General features: G+C 42.0%; 2 protein-coding genes across 5 annotated transcripts in view; one reads left to right on the top strand and one right to left on the bottom strand.

Annotated features, from left to right (window-relative positions):
* The window catches only part of PUM2 (pumilio RNA binding family member 2), a 69,253-nt gene extending 69,012 nt beyond the window's left edge, over positions 1-241 (bottom strand). For 2 of the 4 annotated variants that reach the window (XM_014306747.2, XM_014306748.2), the window contains exon 1: positions 127-241. The gene's annotated coding sequence lies outside the window, so the exon portion shown is untranslated. The remainder of the gene's footprint in view (positions 1-126) is intronic. The other 2 variants (XM_014306743.2, XM_014306744.2) reach the window with 1 other exon arrangement.
* Positions 242-13,418: 13,177 nt separating this feature from the next.
* Positions 13,419-19,668, top strand: part of LOC102035912 (b(0,+)-type amino acid transporter 1-like) — a 10,959-nt gene continuing 4,709 nt past the window's right edge. Inside the window, exons 1-3 of the mRNA XM_005420307.2 lie at positions 13,419-13,516; positions 14,491-15,240; positions 16,833-16,966. Of these exons, the coding sequence (XP_005420364.2) occupies positions 13,436-13,516; positions 14,491-15,240; positions 16,833-16,966 (965 nt within the window). The 5' untranslated portion in view covers positions 13,419-13,435. The remainder of the gene's footprint in view (positions 13,517-14,490; positions 15,241-16,832; positions 16,967-19,668) is intronic.

Raw genomic sequence — 19,668 nt, 5'->3', positions numbered from 1 at the left:
GCGCATGCGCCGCCTGCTGCCCCTCAGCGCGGGCACCGCGGCAGGGGAATGTCCCCGTCCCTGCCCTTCCCGCCGCCAGACAGCGTTAGTGTCGGGCTCTGTGTGTTTGTGCTCACTCTCACTTACTGTGTCCACCTCTGGGCTCCTCAGTGCAAGAAAGACAAGGAAATTCTGGAGAGGGTCCAGCGGAGGCCACAAAGATGATGTGGGGTCGGGAGCATCTCCCGTATGAGAAGACACTGTGGGAGCTGGGCCTGTTCAGTCAAGAGAAAACAGAGGGGAATCTCATAAATGCATATAAATATGTCAAAGGCAGATGCTCAGAATCAGAATCATAGAATTTGCTGAGTTTGAAGGCACCCATCAGGATCAAGAAGTCCAACTCCTGGCCCTGCATAGGATGACATTCCAAGAGTCACACCATGTGCCTTAAAATGTCCAAGTGCTTCTTGAACTCTCTTAGGCTTGGTGCTGTGACCACTGTCCTGGGGAGCCTGTTCCAGTGTCCAGCCAACCTCTGGGTGAAAAACCTTTTCCTGATATGTGACCTAAACATCCCCTGACTCAGCTTCGAGCCACTCTCTTGGATCCTGTCCCTGGTCACCAGAGAGGAGACATTGCTGCTTGCCCCTCCACTTCCCTCATGAGGATGTTGAAGACTGAAATGAAGTCTCCCCTCAGTCTCCTCCAGCCTGAAGTGCCTGGCTGTGCCAGACTTTAAGGGGTGCCCAGTGACAGGAGCAGTGGCAATGAACTAAAACACAAGAAGTTCCACCTCAACATGAGGAAGAACTTTACATTGAGAGTGGCAGAGCACTGGAAAAAGCTCCCCAGGGAGGCCATGAAATCTTAATCTCTGGAGACATTCCTGTGACCCTGCCTTGGCAGGGACTGCACTAGATGATCTCCAGAGGTCCCTTCCAACCCTAATAGTTCTGTGATCCTGTGATTTTAGGCCTTTCAGGAAGTGTGGCGGTGGGAGGTGGTGTCCACCTGAGGGCCTGGGAGACAAAGGGGAGGCGAGCCCTGTTTGAGGGGTCCCCAGTGGCCCCTGGTGACTCCTGAGGTCCCCACATCACCCACGGGATGTGTGTTTGCATGCGTGTGTTACAAAACACGCAAACAAAAACACATCTCAGCAGTTACTAATTTATTAACTGCTGTGCTAATAGTTATTGTGTGGTGATTTTGGGCAAAGAGCCAATTATTTCCTTCTCATGAGAGAGTTAAAGATGGCATCACTGGTACAGCAGGGAGATGCTGTTGGTAAATACAGTTCTGGTGCTGGTAGGCATTGCCAGCACTGCGTCTTGATAACCTCAATCAAGATGAGCATAAATTCTGCATTCTGCAGCCCCTAGAAATTAAAGGGATCTCGGCATGTCAGTGACATTTTAAAACCCGCATTTCACAGAAAATCCCCTATTTTGCCTTTTTAGCCATTCTTCAAGAGCCTGGTTAGAGAATGCTCCATTGCAGGGAACAGTGACAGATACCATCCACTGATCAAACCTTCAGACAAAACACGGCTCTGGGTCCCTTGGGCACTGCACAGCCACTGCTGCTGACCCAACCCCTCGATGTGCGGGCAGGGAGGAGCCAGGCCCTGCCTGTCGCAGGGACTCCAGGCCCCGAGCGGGGCTGCAGGAATAGCACCTGAACTGGCGCTACTGCTGGCACAGCAGTTGTGTGGATGAGATGTCTGTGACTACCAACTGTGTTCTTAAAAATAGAGATGTCTCAAAGGAGAAAATCCTCACTGTTTTCAGTATTTATAGAAATGGTTAAGAACATAAAAGTTCCCAGCTCCTGACAAAGATAGGAACATTTCTGCAAGAAATGAAAATGATTTCTTGAGTCTAATACTAGTCAGCTAAATACTCAGATGTCTGCAGCCTGCTGCCACTCACGTGGCTAATCTCTGTGATCCCCAGTGTCCCGTCCCACTGCCACCTGGGGCTGTCTCCAGCGAGGCTGCAGGGCTGAAAAACCAATTCCTGTGCTTACTGAGGAGGGAAGGCCTCTAAGTCACAGCCTCCAAGCCAGCCCTTCCCTTCATGCAGACCAGCTGGGACTGAAGGAAACCCTGTTATGCTCTTGGCATCTTGGACACTTACAGCAACTGGTCTACATTATACCAGCTCTCCAGCTCTTACCCTTCTGGGGACCCTGTTTGTCCTCAATAATTATAATCAGTGTTTATATAAAGCATCAAATCTTCACAAAGAACTCAACATACATTTGAAAAGCATAAGCTTGAATGTTTTACACATCAGTGGGCTTCTCAGTGTGCTTTTTCTCAGAAAAACCCAACCTGATCATGAAACAGAAAAATGTTTAAGTGCAATCAGTTTGGGATTTGATCTGATAAATACAATTATTTGATTATTTTCTAAAGTATCTTTTTTAAAAAAAAGAATAAAACAATTCCACCACAAGACATCTCACAATTTGATAGTGGCACTAAAGTTTTTGACTCATGCTAAAATAGTTCAATAAATGCCTTACCTTTGTTTTGAATGGAAACTTTAAAAATACTTAATGCTTTAGATAGTTTTACTTGATATCAGTCCATTACAAAATGTTTTTCGTAGCTATTCCTCTTGCTAAGGATGTATTAACAGCTGTCTGGGCTCTGCTTACACTCCAGACGTTTCAGATAAACTCCTCCAACACAGTAATGCTTTGGTTTCTGTGAATAAGTATCCTTAATGAAAAATACTAAAAAGATACACAGTCTACAGTTTAAGACAGTAGCCAAGGATATGGAAAGCCTGGATGCCATTGCCTTCCTCCAGAGTCTTCCTCTGACATCCTGGGTAAGGCAGTTAAGTGAGGAGCACTCACAGAAACTGAAAGCTGCAGGCCGAACCACCCCTACTCAGCTAGTGCCTAATCATGAAGAGGTCTACATTCTCTAACTTTAGGACCTAAAACTCTGGACATAAACAGAATTTATCCTGCTGTGCCATGACATTTATGTGCCCCAGCAGTTTTGACAAACTGCGCTGTTGGATCTATCAGGGTAGCAAATATTTAACCTGTATTAATTAAAATGAAGGTATTCTGCCATGAAAATGAAACAACTAGATGTGGCAGACCCTCTCAAACTATCTCCACAAAAAATGCAGCTTGCTCTCTTTTAAAACAGAGTGTGTGACATCCTTCACTCGCAGGATGGGGGGACCACCCAGATTTGATTCCTTCTCTCAAGATTTACAGGCATTATTTCCTTGGAGAGAGTCCCCAGATCAGCAGCCTACTTTGGCTGCCCTCTGCTGCAGCTAGTCTGTTCTGCAGGGAAGAAGTCCATATCTTCATCTCAGATCTTCTGCTTGCTGGCCTTGCAGTCAGAGAAGCATAGAGTTTGGGTTGGAAGGGATTTAATGACCCTCTAGTCCAAACCCCAAGTCTAACTATCCCCTGTCTAATCCCCAGTCTGGCTGTCATCCTACATCTTAAGAGGAGCAGTCATGGATGTGTGAACCTCTGAGTTCTGTGAAACAGCAGCTGCAGTTAACTACCTACACCTTCACTGAGGGACAGCCCTGCAGCTCGGGAGCCATTGGAGCTGCGTGTCCAAGTTCCAGAGCAGGGCCTTGGAATGGTGCTTTATATCCTTAGCATGTCCCTTGTGAGCTACATCTTGATATAGTATGATGGTCTGGATGTATGTTTCATGCATTTGCAGGAGCACATCCCATCCTGAAGTTAACTTTCCCACATCACCACTGCATACCAAATCTAGGCACCCAATGCATTGGGTTCTGCATTCCATCTTGTCAAGAGACTTAATTAATAAAATCAATGAGTCTGAAATGCTGCAGTCACTAGACATGCTGCTAGATGCATTGCTGTAGGAATTAGTTTGTATTTCATGTTTTAGTCTGGCAGTGACTATCATAATACATAGGCAGATTTGCTGCAGTAAGAACTCTGTCCCAGTGAGCCAAGGCTCCCCCTTGGCTAATCTGTAGCCAGAGCCTCAGAGAAACAGGCTTAGGAGCTGCAGACTCCTTTCAGAGTGGGACTTTCCTGCTCCTGCACGGTTTTGTCCCACCATTGCTTCACAAGCACAGCCTTTCCCTGCCACAGCCATTCATGTGCTAAGTCAGGGCTGAGCTTCTGTTCTATTGCTGCTGACCTCTAACCTGCTCAGCCTCTGCTCAGCCTCAGGTTCTGCAGCTTCTCCTTGTACTGATACTGTTGTCTGAATTCCCTCAATCTTCACAGTCTGTCTCAACCCTCTCTTCTGATATGGAAACATTTGACCCACATTATGCAATTGCATCACTTGTCTAGTTTGAATGTTTAAAACTACATGTTTTAAGCTTTTAATCCCATATGTGGGAAGAACACTTCTGAGTTACTTATCCTTCAGATTTCCCATTTAACACAAAAACTGGTACAAAAAGGCCTTCCCCTAGTATTATTCCCATAAACTCATTTGACAACAGCCAGCCTCTGAGTATGCTGAAAAGGCCAGTCTGCTCTATTCCTCAAAATTGTAGTATTATTTCCATTTGTTTCCCCCTACCTGTATGTGCACCTGTAAATTTCTTCAAGGAAGGCCACATGATCTGGTTTTTTATGGACTAGATAGCAACTGGCATAACATACTGAGCTAGTGCACATTAGTTTAGCACCTACAGAAAATTCACAATTGTATTATAGTAAATTTTGTCACAAATCCCATTTTTGAATGACTCATTACTATACTACTGTTCTAAAATGCTGGTTTGCCATTCAGTTGCACACATGGCCATTACTCCTGTAGACATTATTAGCAAGATAATAATTCTGCAAGAACAAGAACAAGATGTTTAAAAGAAATGCATGGGAGGAGGTGTCAGTGAGTGGCGTGCACAGCCCTGCAGCACAGATCATCATGAACTTGTCCCAAGAATGAAATGTCTCTCCTGGAAATGCTTTGCTAAGTAAGTCTATGCCAAAATGGTGGAGGAGACTTGTTTCTCTTGAAGGATGGCTTTGGTCCCCAAGTCATTCATCCCCTCATAATTGGCTGAGGTCTGAACAAACTTCATAAACATACCTCAGAGTCACAGCCACCAGAGACTGTCACTGTAACACAACAAGAGTCATTAATGGCATCACCTCATGTACATGAATGAATGTCAGTAGGTGTGGAGAACAAAGCTAGAAATAATGCCAGCTGTTTTTTTTATTCACATTCACTTCATTCACAACAGAGTGGCATCAATGCTTATCTTTAAAAAAAGAGCCTGCATGTCTCAATAAAAGTATATTTTTCTTTCCAGTGGATAATTAAATTACAGGAACTCTCCATGATAGAAGCAGTCTGTGGCTCTTAGAGCTGAAGATTGAATATGATACTCAGTACAAAGAATGAAACCTCAGAGTTGGGCATCAAATGAATTGTCACTCATTTCATATATTAAGTAGTAATGAGTAAACGTTGTAATTTCTAAAAGGGGAGAAAAGTTCAAAGAAATATCCGAAGCAATGGAAGCAAGCACAAGAACTCTGAGTAATAGGGAGGGTTTTTTTTGTTGCACACTTAGGATGACACAATTCAGCCATATCAGAGCAAGGAAGAGTGGGAAGAATGCATTTTTTTTTCTCTCCTAGGGAAATACATTTTAAGAACCCTAAAAGCATATCCACAAATTTTGATTTTTTGCATTAAGTTTCACTAACTTAACTTGCATGAACTAGAACTTCTCTGTATCTTCAAAAATGAGAAGCTGTAGTGCAAAGGATAAACTAGAAGAAAGATCTGCAACAGTACTTTGACTTACATAATTTCATGTCTTAGGTTCATTAACACCTTTCTACCTCTTGCCATATCAAATACTGATCCTCCCAATTGCCAAAGGTTCTTCTGAAGGGCTCTGAACCAGCAGCCTTGACACCAAGTGGACTTTGCTTAGGGTAACATTTGGACATCTGCAGTCATCTCTGCTCTTCTGGTGTAATCACTAGGCTATCATTTTTTCTATCTTAACTGCACCTGAAGCTCACAAGAATTTCCTGTTCTTATACAGTGTCAAGGGGGCCCAACCGCAAGCAACAAGATGACTGGACACATCATTTAAATACCAAACTGGAGCACAGATCTATCAGCTCAGAGCTAGTTCAGACCTCTGTTCTGACTCATCATTATAGCATGAAGACAAAACCACTGGCCCCCATTTCCACACAGAGAACCCAAATCTCCTTCTATGCCAAACATGCCTACAGAGCAGCAAGGCACAGCACAGGGAGTATAGAATGCCAGACACAGACTGAGGAAAGGAAATTCCATCTTGCTTCCTGAGCATAAACAAATGGTTGAGCACTGTAATACTGAAAAGTAGGTGCCAATGTTACGCACATATTACATAAATAATAACAGTGTTTTCATACCTCTGTGGACTTACCTTTAATTATATCTGCAGGTTTTACAGACTTCTAAAGTACTTCTCTTGTTTCTGATGCACCCTTCTTCCTAGGCAGTTAGTCAAATACAGAACAAAATAAGAAATTCATTGAGCTGAAACAATGTGTTTTTAAATATTAAATATTAAAAATTCAAGTTCTTTTTGTGAGTCAGTTCTCCCTCTCTTGTAGTACAGGACCCTTGTCTTCAGCTAATCTATTATCAGGGCCCAACAGCTGTTTGTGCATCTGCACCCCCCAGTGCAGGGGTGGGGACCCAAGGGTGAGCCAGCATCTGGAGCAGAAAATGGAAGAGGCAGGGTGAGAGAGAATTGCTTTGTTTTCCTGTGAGAGCTGCTGGGGGAGGAGCCCACCAGCCAGCCAGCTATACCTTTGCTGTCTCTGTGACACCTGGAACAAAGAACTTTGCAAGTGGGAAGCAGAGATTAGCTCTTCAAATGGGAATAATCAATTCCCATTTCCCCTGCACAGGAAAGGCACAGGAAAAGTAGGCAGGAGACCACACCCTGCAGCTTGCTTTGCCTACTGGCTTGAGCTGGCTCCAGACAGAAATCCAGTTCGTCTGGAAAACTTCTTCCCTTGTAATACATCCTGTTAGTGGATTGCAAATCAGGAAGGTTTTATGTGTAAATAAGAGGTGCCTTTCCACTAATTTTGGCTAAGGACTAAGAATTAGAGGACATCATCTGTAGATGCATCCAATTTTCATTCAAGAGAACAATACTACTTAAGAGTGATTCCTGTAAATCCATGTTACATCATGCTGACTGCATCACTGACAAGGGTGATTAAGGAGCTGTAATCTCTAGGCCAGGAAGAGTCCTACAAACCTTTTAGCACAATTCTTTCCTTCATAAGATCTCAAGTGAAAATTTACCAAGTGGAATGAAAACCTGGTTCCAATCTCCCATGCATACTTCCCCTGGAAGGCCAAGAAAAGATGCTTAATCCATTTCATCCTTCCTTTTATTTATATCTATTTTTAGCTTTAACCAAAGCATACAGATGGGAGGAATTAGTCTCAACACATCACTATCTTCCCAAGATCATTAGTTTTTCTGTAAAAATGCACAAGATGAAGCATTAGTTGGAAAATACATGTTTGTTGCAACTTCATAAAGCAGCAGCCAGAGATGTTAAAGAGTGCCATAACTTAACTTTTCCAGGCAAACACTGGTTTTCCCTTTATATTTGACAGAGTCTAAGTGATGTTATAGTTAAACAGCATTAAAATTACCCCCTTGTCCTAGCTCTTTGAGAAGCTAGGCAGTTACTGGACACTTACTGGACCCCCTTGACCCTGGCTAAGCTTATCCCAGGAGATAACTTCACAGGGCTGAAAGCGTGGATGGCCCAGAGCCCATCATACAGCTTGTAGCCACTCCACAAAGAAAGTGTTTTGGGCATGTAGGGGCAAACCCTGCCCTCCTGCTGTCCCTGACTGCGAGCTGAAGCACATCCCACCCCTGCGTGGGGGGAGAGCAGTGCAAGGGTGATCTGCCTCACACGTGTTGACAGCAGCAGTGCCAGGCAGGGATAAGCCACCCAGCCCCACCCTGCACTCCCGACTCTGGCCCAGGGAAAGCAAACAGGTGGAGGCAACTCACAAAACTTTCACCAGCTGCTGCAAGCAACCTCACCCTATTTTCCTTCCTGGCTGTTGTTCTCCATGTGCTTTTCCTAGTCCCCTAGTAGTAGGGCAGGTCCTCTGCTGTGCCACACTACCAAAGCTGGTGCTTCCCTCACTTTTGTGATTAAGGAGAAGAAAAGAGGCAGGTGGGCAAACAGCCCTTCAGTCCTCGTGGTTATTGGGAAGACGTGGCAGCAGTGGGGCAGGCTGGGGAAGGGAGCTGCTTTCTGTGTGCCCTAAATGTCACTTCTGGTCCAGAGTTTCATTCAAAAATAGGGATCAGTTTTCATGAAGATTTTAAGAAATTCAGTTTAGTACCTGCAGTTACTTTTCACTTGAGGAAAACTGGAATTATTTGGGTCAAAATGTTATTATGATGTTTCTCACAAAAATTGTACAGAGAAAACAATTTTATTATAGAATGCTACCTAACAGAATGAATATAGATTAACAGGTTAAGCTCTAAGCATGTGTTGCAAAAGTTTATCCTAAAAATAATAAAACTGTCTTGTGTTAGTGAAGGTATTATTGTGCATCTACTCAGAAATGTAGGAATGCATTTCAGTAATTAAATAGAATTTTGGCATGTTTAAGTTCTATTTTTAATCTTGTTTGCTAAAAAGTTTTCATGAAAATGTTTATTTGTATTCTGGTAATGATAGCATTCATTTGATAAAGACTTTGTATAGGACAAGATAATCTAATCTTGAATTAAACTTAATAAATAAATGAAACTTACTTCCAACATTTAAAAGGCATTCTTAAGAGTACAAACTAATGCAAATAAATTATTAAGGCTAAATTGCTAGGAAAAGAAAACAGGACAGATTGTGTGTGTGTATGTGTATACACAAACACACACATACACATATATTATATATATATATATAGCTATAAACCCAGGAAATACAGAATGAAGAAATTTGTATACTTTTCTTCAGTTGCTGAAAGAAAAAGTACCAATAGCCCTTGATAGATTATCTTGACCTGTGCAAGCAGCGGTGGGATCAGTACTTTTCCCAAGTTGCAATTATTTCTTTTCAGCTGTAGTTCTCATTTCATCGGTGTTTCATCTTACTCCATCAGTATCTTCTAGAGCAGCTATTATCATACAATCATTAAGGTTGGACCTCCAAGACCATCAAGTCCAAACACCACCATGCCACCTAAACCCTAGCACTAAGTGCCACAACCAGTTGCTTCTTAGTCACCACCAGGGATGGTGACTCCACCACTTCCCTCTGCAGCCCATTCCAATGCTTAACCACCTGTTCAAAAAAAGGGTGAAAAAATTCTTCATGATAACCAATGTGGCCTTTCTTTGATGTAGCTGTGGCCATTTCCTCTCATCCTCAACTCTCTTTATTATGTCTCACAGTGGTGGCTAGATTGAGTTCTAGCTGAGCTTTCACCTTTCTGATTTTCTCTCTACATGACCCAATGACATCCTTGTATTCTTCCTGAGTTGCCTGCCCCTTCTTCCAAAGGTCATAAACTCTCTTTTTTTTTTTTTTACCTGAGTTTCAGCAAAACCCCCCTATTCAGTCAGGCTGGTTTTCTTTCCCACTGACTCATCTTTTGGCACGCAGGGACAGCCTGCTCCCAAGCCTTTGAGATTTCCTTCTACCCAAATCCCATTGTTTTTAAGGAGTTCAGTATGGCGTTAGCAGCTTCCTTTTGAACATATAATATTCAGTGCCTAATTGGAAACATGGGATACCAAATACATTTTAAGAAAGAATATCTATAAAACAAAAGCAAGCCTTTCAAAGTTTAATAGCTGCAGAGCCAGAATATGCTGAGCGCTTGCTTGGCAGGAGCAGGGAGGCTCAAGCTCAGCTGCAGGCTGTCTGCAAACCCAGACAGGGAGCACTAACTCAGCTCATGGTGAATTATTTGGTTTAAGATTCACTCAACTCCCAACTTCAGATCCGCTGTTGTGACATGACAGGGAAAGGCAGTTACTCTAAATACAAACAAGCTCAGTTTTAGTGATGATTCCTGTTGTGAACCCTAGGGCTATCCTGCATCCTCAGAAATGTCATTTCTACCCCACCATCCTACTCCTAGTAGCCCATTTTTGCTAGCTGCAGCTCACATTGGCATTTTTAAAATCCCAGCCAGAGCTCTGCTGCACTAGGAGCTCTGGTTTTATGCCAGAGGCACTGTTGCCTTGGGGGCAACCACACACTGCTGGCCCCTGGGCACATCATGAAAGAAGCTGGTGGGTCCAGGCCAACTCCACTGGGATGGAGGCCCAAAGCTGCACTCTTTCAAGGCTCAGATGTGAGAAGAGCCAGGATGCACTGGGGATGTAGAGCATTAGAGTCAAACCCATGGGGCACCCGTTCCCCAGGCCTCTCAATGAGTCCTCTTTCCTTTGTTTTCCACAGGATACCTGGGATATGTTGTCTGTCTGCCCCAATTTTTCTTCTGGGCTCGAGATGTATTTCAGAACTCCACTTTCTTGGCCTTTATTTCCTCTCTGTTTTCAGTCAGGCATCTCTACTTATATGGCAAGCAGAGACGTCACCATCATATTTTCTGAAAAATCCTCTTTGCCCAGGATTCTTCTCCTGGGAAGCTGAGAGGTGTCTGAGAAAAAGGCAAACAGTACTACCTAATTTGCTTCTCCTGTGTTTTGCTGCTTTGGAATGTGGTTTGGAGATTTTTTCTCCAACAGGTGGTTGTTTGATTGGTTTCATGTGAATTGTTTTAACTTAATGACCAATCATGGTCAGGCTGTGTTGGACTCTGGAGAGAGAGTCACGAGATTCATTATCAGTCTTTGTAACTTCTGTAAGTATCCTTTCTCATAATATAATATAATATAATATAATATAATATAATATAATATAATATAATATAATATAATATAATATAATACAATATAATATAATATAATAATAAATTTGCCTTCTAAGAACACTGAGTCAGATTCATTCCTTCCTGCCACAGGGGACCCCAGAAAATACCACACACAGGCATCAAGATCTGTTTACAACTGCAGTTCAAATCTTGCATTTTGGAGGTGAGAGTATTCAAGCTGAATTTGTGGGTTTCCATGTTCTTAAGTAGACATGGCTATCAACCCCACATCTTATGTCCTGAATGAATTCTCTACCCTTTAGTACCTCTCATCCAACTTGATATTTGTTGTTTGGTGTGTTTTTTTAATTAAAAAAGAAAAAATCTTGGTCCCTGTACAAATTTATACGTATAGTATTGGTGTCTACCTCCAAAGAAAGTTATGGACGATGGTTTTGGCCACTCCACCCTCAGATTACAGGTTATTTTTAATGCCATCTAGAGATTTGTAACTCTTTTCCAAGTGTGGGACAGGGAAACCAAGCCCATAACTGTGTTCCAGATATCACTCCTGGGGCCTAAAATTAAATATTACAAAATATTTGCCCACATGTTTTGCCTAGTTTTTACCACTGACTTTGACCTTTACTTTAAATTAGTTCTCGCAGTTACTCCTGAGACAAAAAAACCCATAAAGACATTAAGGAGACTGTTCATTCCCAGCTTGAATATAGTCTATTTGTGCTGTCTTAATGTTGAAGAAGTAATATGTACAGTGGGCTTTCTTTTCAGCCAGGAATGCAAAATACCAAACCCAAATGCGGACTGAGCCATGTTGCATCATTGCTCGGGACCAGTAGATGGCGACCATCCATCGCAGTGTCAAAGGTAAGTGAGAATGGTTCAGGTAGGGGATGTATTAGGCGACAGCTTGAACAGCAAAGCTCTGCTACTCTACACGAGAAGAAGGCAGAACTTGTATTTTTTACTCCTTCTTATACCTCTCCCTTTGGGAAGGGAGCAGTGAGTTGCCCTTTTCCACACTCAGTTTTGACAAATTATAATTGTGACAATTCATTTGAGTAAACTATCTGCTGCTGCTCCTTGCTGCTAATATCAGTCAAAAAAAGAACAAGACAATGGGAAGAAAATTCCAAAGCGATTAGACTACTTAGCTTCCACAGGAATATCCTCAAGTTCTTATCATTATTAATTAGATTCCTTATTACTTTAGGTGGAAGCAGTTAGAACTCAGTAACAATGAATCTGGGATTGGAAATAGACTTCCCTCTAGTAATTGACTGAGGCTATTGACATACCAGTTAATTAATTCTCATTATATGAGAGGCCTTACAGAATTTTTTTTTTACGTGATTAGGTTGGAAGACATTCTAATTTTTTTTTCCCTACTACATTAGATTAAAAGTTACTCATTTCTAGGAGCAAGAACAGTAAAGGTTTGAAAAAATCCCCTCCAAGAACCTTGCATTTACACTTCAGAATAGAAGTTCCTTCATTAAAACAGAAGAGTTAGAGAAATATATGTATAGCTTTACTAGAAGGACACTTAACTAGCTGTAGTCATATGAAATTTTCCTTCAGCATTGTTTTAACCATATTTTGTGCCTTTGTTTTCAATAAGGATTGGTATACATAATACATGTGTTGATGCACACAGGAGTGTCAGTAGTGCAGGAAAAAAACCCTAGACCTTTGAACCCCTAAAGGATTCCTGCATTGCCTTACAGTGTCATTTGCAATTTAAAGAAGAATACACTACAAATAGCTAAACTAGACAAGAAGAGCGCTGTCACTTAGTAAAAACAAACCAAAATACTCTGCATTACTGGGATGCCTCCCTCCAAGTTCTCAACCACTTTGCAAACCATTAACTTGAAATGTGTTAATTTGCACCCTTGCAGTACAAGGTATATGTTTATTCTCAGAACTCACACCTTTGCTGGGAAAGCTTAAAAAACCTACTTGACAGATAAAGTATAAGCTTTCACTTTTGTTGCAGCTACCTCTTGATCAGCTGTGAATTTCTATAAGGAACTTTGAAATTAGGAGAAAACCAACTGGCATCCATTTCCTAGTGAATACTAGAGAGGTGATATTAGGAATAGCTCCTGAAATCCTTTCCGAAACCCAGCAAACTTTTTTCATTGATTCCTTAATCTAATAATAACATTTATACTCTAAACCCCTCTACTTTTTAATGAGATTTGAGAGCTTTTTCCTTCTTTAGAGAATTTAAGTCCTTCAACTTGATGATAAAATTTGAGCACCTTTATTTGCTTTAGCATGAGAAACTGTATGACTTTTATATGTTGTTTTTCATGTGGACCCATGAGTTTTGTTAAGGGTCCAAGAGTTACCCTTGACTCTTCTTGCAGAGAGTTGCAATGCTAGTTAGATTTTTTTTTTTTTTTTTTTTGCAAAAAGGCAAAGAAAGAGAAGTCTAAATGATTTAGAAGGAATTTTTAGAGAAACAATATAAATACTGCTCTGTTTATAGTCATGCTTTTTTAGCTCAAATATATGAGAAGAACAGATAGTTTTAAAGATTCAAGATCTATGGTTGCCGTGAAGGGCAGAGAAAGGTCTCACTTCTGGTTCTTATCACAACAGAAGTTTGCAAGAGACCTCCAAGGACAGTAACTGTCCAGTAAAGTATAGTTCAAGTTAGTTCAAGGAATCCATGTGGAAGTTCCCTTCCACTCTACTTCGTACACATCTCAGATCACAAAATACACTCTCATGCACTGTAATAGTCATATTTATAGCAGAACCTGCCTCAAGGTCTGGAATTTTATGTGTTAGGTATCTAAGTAAGGGTCAGGGGTATCTTCAAAAGCTTGTACCACGTTTCTGTCATGTGTGCATTGAAATGTGTCTACTATGAGCTGTGACAAAGTGCTCTGAAGATTGTGGTCTGGTAGGATTGTGCACACCTTATGTACAATGGTAAAAAGGCCCTGGAAAAATGTAATTGTAGCCTTTTCACGTTTCTCCACCTCCACTTCCTAAAGTTGAAAAAAGCTCATATTGCCCCCTACTGCAGTGCAGAAAAAGTGTCTCTGGACTGTTTTTAGCAAAACCTTTCTTTGATCAAGACACTGGAAATGTTCCTTGTTGAGCAAAGCCTTTGCATGTTGGCCAGCAGGCCTGTTTGTTTGATCATGTTAAGGTGAAGAATGAAAATACGATTGAGCACTGAGGCAAGTACTTGTACATTGACTTTTCAGCAAAGAATAAAGTACAGATTTGCATGGGGACTTTGCTTACCTGAGCCTTATTTCACATGCTGTTTGAGGCGTGATTTAAAGGAGAGATAACCAGGATCACAGTCCAGTAACATGCTGAGTGATTTTGAGGTCATGCTGGATACTATCCATTACCATTGCTTGCAATGAGATTCAGGGATAATCAAACTTGGCATAATAAATTACCAAGATAAGATGGGTAATGAAAGAATGTGAAATGCAGAAGATAGGTTTGTGCTTCTCAACAGCGTTCAGTGTGACTTTTGTAATTATTAACTAAATCTTAAAGCCTGAGGTAGTCCTTATTCAAATGCCTTAATCCTTTTTCAGATTCTCTCCTTACAACATCTCCTGTCTCCTAACATTTCCACAATGAGGGAAAGGAAGGCAACAGATCCACTCCATTCATCCACAGATCTGACTGAAGGGAAGGAGAAGTTAAGACTGAAACAAGAGGTCGGCCTGATCAGCGGCGTGTCATTAATTGCAGGTACCATGATAGGCTCAGGGATCTTTATGTCCCCTGAGTGGGTACTGCACCACATGGGGAACCCTGCCAGCAGCCTGCTGATCTGGGCAGCATGTGGTCTCCTGGCCATGTTTGGAGCCTTGTCGTACGCTGAGCTGGGAACAATAATTAAAGAGTCTGGAGGAGACTATATTTACATTTTGAGGATTTTTGGTTCCTTTCCTGCTTTCCTTTTTGCCTACACTTCTGTCATCCTGGTGAGACCAGCTAGTTTGGCAGCTGTCTGTCTGAGCTTTGCTGAGTATGCCACTGCACCGTTCTACCCAGGTTGCTCATCTCCACAGGTTGCTGTCAAATGTACAGCTGCTGCCTGCATCCTGATTTTAACTATCATCAACTGCCTCAACGTGAGGCTGGCAACATCTGTTATGAACATTTTTACAGCTGCCAAACTCTTGGCTTTGTTGGTGATCGTGGTGGGTGGGTTGGTGCTGCTTGCCAAGGGACAAACTCAGAGTTTTCAGAATGGTTTCCAAGGCACCACTGCAGGTATTGGGGCAGTTGGAATGGCGTTTTACCAGGGGCTCTGGTCCTATGATGGATGGAACAACTTAAATTATGTAACTGAAGAACTGAAGAAGCCTGAGGTGAGTGAACAAGCAAGCTGGGTTTTACTTACTTAATCCTACTGTTAATATGTTTGATTCTATCTGTGATTGTGTTAAGAGTGGTAATCAAGGGATTTACAGTGAGGGTGGTGAGACACTGACACAAGAGACATTGCGGATGCCCCATCCCCAGAAGCGTTCAAAGCCAGCTTGTGTGGGGCTTTGAGCAACTTGGTGTAGTGGAAGGAACCCCTGTTCATTGCATGGAGATTTGAACTAGATAATCTTAAGGGCCCTTCCAAGCCAAACTATCTTGTGGTCCTATAAAAGTCCTAAAATAACCCATTGACTGGAAAGAAATTATTAGGCAGCACTTGGATATTTTGGAGATGAAGTTTTTTCTTAGTGTTTAGAGGATCTCACTGTAGACACCTAGATTTATTCAGAAAAGCACTCACTGCTATAATCCATAAAGGATTCTTAACAACATGTATTTTCGTAAAGACTTGATCCATAATCTGTGCTTTAGAAAACTACTTTATCTCTCCCTGTTGCATTGAGGGGCAACTTCAGAGAAAGCCAAGCCTCACTGGAAAGGGAATCTAACTCTGTGAAGAATCCCCGTCTTTAAACATCTATATTTTAGCATTGTGCAGTCCATGCTATAGGCACTGAAGTAGCTCACCTGCATCTCACATCACCTTCTCTCTGCCATATTACCCATTTTCACAGATCAAACGCTGCAGCAGTGAACAACTCCTATTTTGCAAGAGTTATGTGAGTGCCGAGTTTATAGAGTGTGCTTTATACCAGTGCAGCACACAAGATCCTACAGATCAAATGCAAATACACAGTTAAATATTAACCTAAATGGCAGCAAAGATCCCAGGGCCACTCTCTCCCATAGGATTGTGAGCACTGATATTCAGGCCCTTCCAGAGTGGAGACACCACCATTAGGAATTGTTGTATCTTGTCCTGTGTTGAGAGTGGGGAATGCAAAAACTGATATTTCATGTTCTTAGATGCATACAGTTGCCATTTCCCAGTATTTTCAGTTGCATAAGACACTGTTGATTTTATTGAGTCTTAAAATGATCCTGTGGTGTTCTAAGACACAATCCTGCCACTAAAATAAATAAATATTTCCTTCCTAGTGCAAATCCCCTTTGAGATTTTGAGATCAAACCCCTGTTTTAATTTAAACTGTAGAGTAGTTAAATGTGATACAACATACACTGGAACTTTGTCCAGGGCAGTGAGGTGTTTATGGGAAGATGCAGCACACCAGGAGACATAACATACTAATAACAAATAAATCAATATTAAAATAATAAAGAAAAATGCAAAAGGCATCTTAGGCAGCTACAAATCAAAATCTTTTTAATAAGATTTGGTGGGTTCTTTTTGTTTGAATTATTTTGTTTGGTTGGTTGTGGGGTTTTTCAGACTAACTTTGGAACCGTATGAGACTGGTGTGAAAGCTGCCATGTGAATCTGGATCTATGTCTTGTTCTGAGGAAAGGTTTAGGAAGTGGAGGAATTTCAATGAGAAATGTGGGTGGTGGCAAAACCAAATCAAACAAAATAAGCACAGTGCTGCACCTAACACTGCTGTCATCCCTTTTCCAGGTGACCCTTCCCAGAGCTCTGATGATTGCCATTCCTTTGGTTACATGCCTGTATTTGCTGGTAAACGTGAGCTACTTGGCAGCCATGACTCCCTCTGAGCTGCTGTCTTCAGGAGCTGTGGCTGTCACCTGGGGGTGAGCACTGCGTGGGGCAACATGGGCGGTGCAGCTCTGAGAAACACTGGTTCTCTCCTGCGTTTCAGGAGATTTCAATGTTATTCCCAGAGGGAATGGCAGCACTGCATTGGTCAGGCCATGTTACAGAGAAGAAGAGGGTGACAAAGATGCTCAGAGGGCTGAATCACATTGCTGTCTGAGAGAGCTGGGACTGTTCAGCCTGGAGAGAGAAAGCTCCAGGGAGACCTTACAGCATTTTCCAGTGCCTATAGGGGCTACAAGAGAGCTGGAAAGGACATTTTTACAAGGGCAGGTAGAAGTAGGACAAGCCAGGAATGGCTTCAAATTGAAAGAGAGTAGGTTTAGATTAGACATAAGGAAGAAATTATTTACTGTGAGGGTGGTGAGGCACTGGCACAGGTTGCCTAGAGAAGCTGTGGATGCTCCATGCCTGAAAACATTCAAGGTCAGGTTGGAGGGGGCTTTGAGCAGCCTGGTCTAGTGGAAGGTGTCCCCGCCCATGGCAGGGGCTTGGAAAAGGATGATCTTAAAAGTCCATCTCAAATTGTTCTATGGTTCTCTGAGGCCAAGACTGACCAGCTCCATCTGACCACGGTCTCCAAGGTGCATCTAGGCTGCCAAGATGGCACATTCCTTACTCCCCATTCCCTTTGTTTACACTGGGAATCTGTAACTCCCCCAACTCATGTTTTACCCCATGGAAAGTGTCCATAAGGGAGAGGTGAAGGTCACACCAGGAGCATCTCCCCACAGGCACTGGGAATGCAGCAAGGGTACATATCCAGACTTGGAACTGAGAAATTTTGCACATTTTAGATATTTCCAGGGAAATTGAGAGGGCAATGTGCCACCCTGCTAATGCAGAGGCAGTGGGTTGGGAGTGAGACAGGAGTCAACCAGCTGAATCCTGTCTACTTGGCACCTGGAATTTAGAGCAGACCGGAGTCTTTTGTCTCAGTTTCTCCATCTGTGGGGAAATGGAAAATGGCGCTGATCTCAACACCTTTGAGAGCTGTTATACACAGGTGGGGTAGCCTTTGGTAACTGTAACTTCAACTGGCTTGTGTTTTTCCAGAGCTGCACAGAAACAATTTCTACTTTTCCTCAACCTGAAGTATTTGGTGACATTAAACAGTTTCTGTACAAGATGAGGAATTTAGGAACAGAAAGAAGGGACCATCATGAGAGGTATAGACACCATCAATGATCTTCCACCAGAACATCCAGCCTTAGTCTAAATATTTCCAAAGACACAGAATCCCTGATAGCCCTAAATGAGTTGTCTGGCAGAAATTATGACATGGTGTATCCACAGATAATGTGCTGCTCTTCCTAAAAAGTCAGCAGCAGTTTTGCTTCTGTGTGCATTTCACAAGATCTCCCGTTTGAAGATCTGACTGAGCTCTTGCTGGATGTGTTCTCTAATAGCCTTTCACACCATTATGAGTAGGAGCTTTTAAAGGTCTAGTGCTTTGTTTGAGCATGTCACAAAGCCTCACTAAGCTGCAGTGTCACGAACTTTCCCTGCACTTCCTTTCCCATCATTCCTAATTAACAAGTTATTTGTGAGCTTCCTCCTTTGTAACACATCTCCTTTTCCTGTCTGATTAACCTTTTCACCCAAGAGTGCAATTCAGGAAGAAATATTGAATTAGTGACAGGAAATCTGGGCACTCAAAGGCTGGGGGAACAGGTAGGGAGCCAGTCTGAGGAGGAGGTGAAGTTTGTGGCTCACAAGCAAGACATGCAGCTATTCACGCCATTAAGAAAGAATGGGAGGAGCATAAAGAAGCCAGAGGAGGACTTGTCACATAAAAATGCATTTATTCCCTATATAAGAGGAAAACTGCCAGAAAGAAACATTGTTCAGTGGTGAGAGGTGCAGCCACAAAAGAAGCTCAGGAAACTCTTCCCAGCGTTTCTTTGATGACAGTGATTGAACAGCAACCACAGGTTTCAGTTTGCTTGTAAATAAAGTGATCTTAAAAAAATTTGAGTTTTGGATTTTTGCCAATTAGATAAACAGTGTTTGTGTATGTGATAATTACCCCAAACAGCAGCATTTATTACTCAATACTCTTAATGCTGCTTCATTCCAGAAGACAATCTTCACCTTTAGGTGAGAAAATTATCATTCCTTCCAAATGTTTACCTTGAACTCTGTAATTCTGCTACTTCTTCTGTTAAGTAGAAAGTGAAACAAATGTCTGAATATGTTATAGAACCAAACATCTGGAATTCAGACCATTTTTTTGGCTTAAGTTAGATTCACAGAAGAGCAGTAATAGGCACATGTGGGATTAAAGGCTTAAAATACTATACATATTCAGGAAGAGGTTGTAATGCAGACTATTTCTTTCAGTGTGATGGGAACAGTTTTTCTGTGATTTCCGAGCTAATATTATTGGTTGTGATAGCAGTATCTCCAGGTGTTTTCCCATGGCTTCAGTACACAAAAAAGGTGGTTTTGCCTGTTGTGACCTCTTTGTACACCACTGCAGTGTGGACAGAATATATATATAGCAGGAAGAAAAGCTGTCAGACATGACAAACTTACTAGTCACTAAATATTATGGGAATTGCAAGAAGACTTTAAATCATTAGAAAGCCTTCAGAAAAAGATTCTGACAATACAGAAATAATGGAGTGATGTAACCTGTCTGGTTCTACAGTGAGTATTCAATACATTTATGAACCGC

The sequence above is a fragment of the Geospiza fortis genome, unplaced genomic scaffold, assembly GCF_000277835.1.
Source record: "Geospiza fortis unplaced genomic scaffold, GeoFor_1.0 scaffold81, whole genome shotgun sequence".
Taxonomy (NCBI): Eukaryota; Metazoa; Chordata; class Aves; order Passeriformes; family Thraupidae; genus Geospiza; species Geospiza fortis.
Note: the sequence above shows the minus strand (reverse complement) of the source record. Positions and strands in the feature narration are given on the sequence as shown.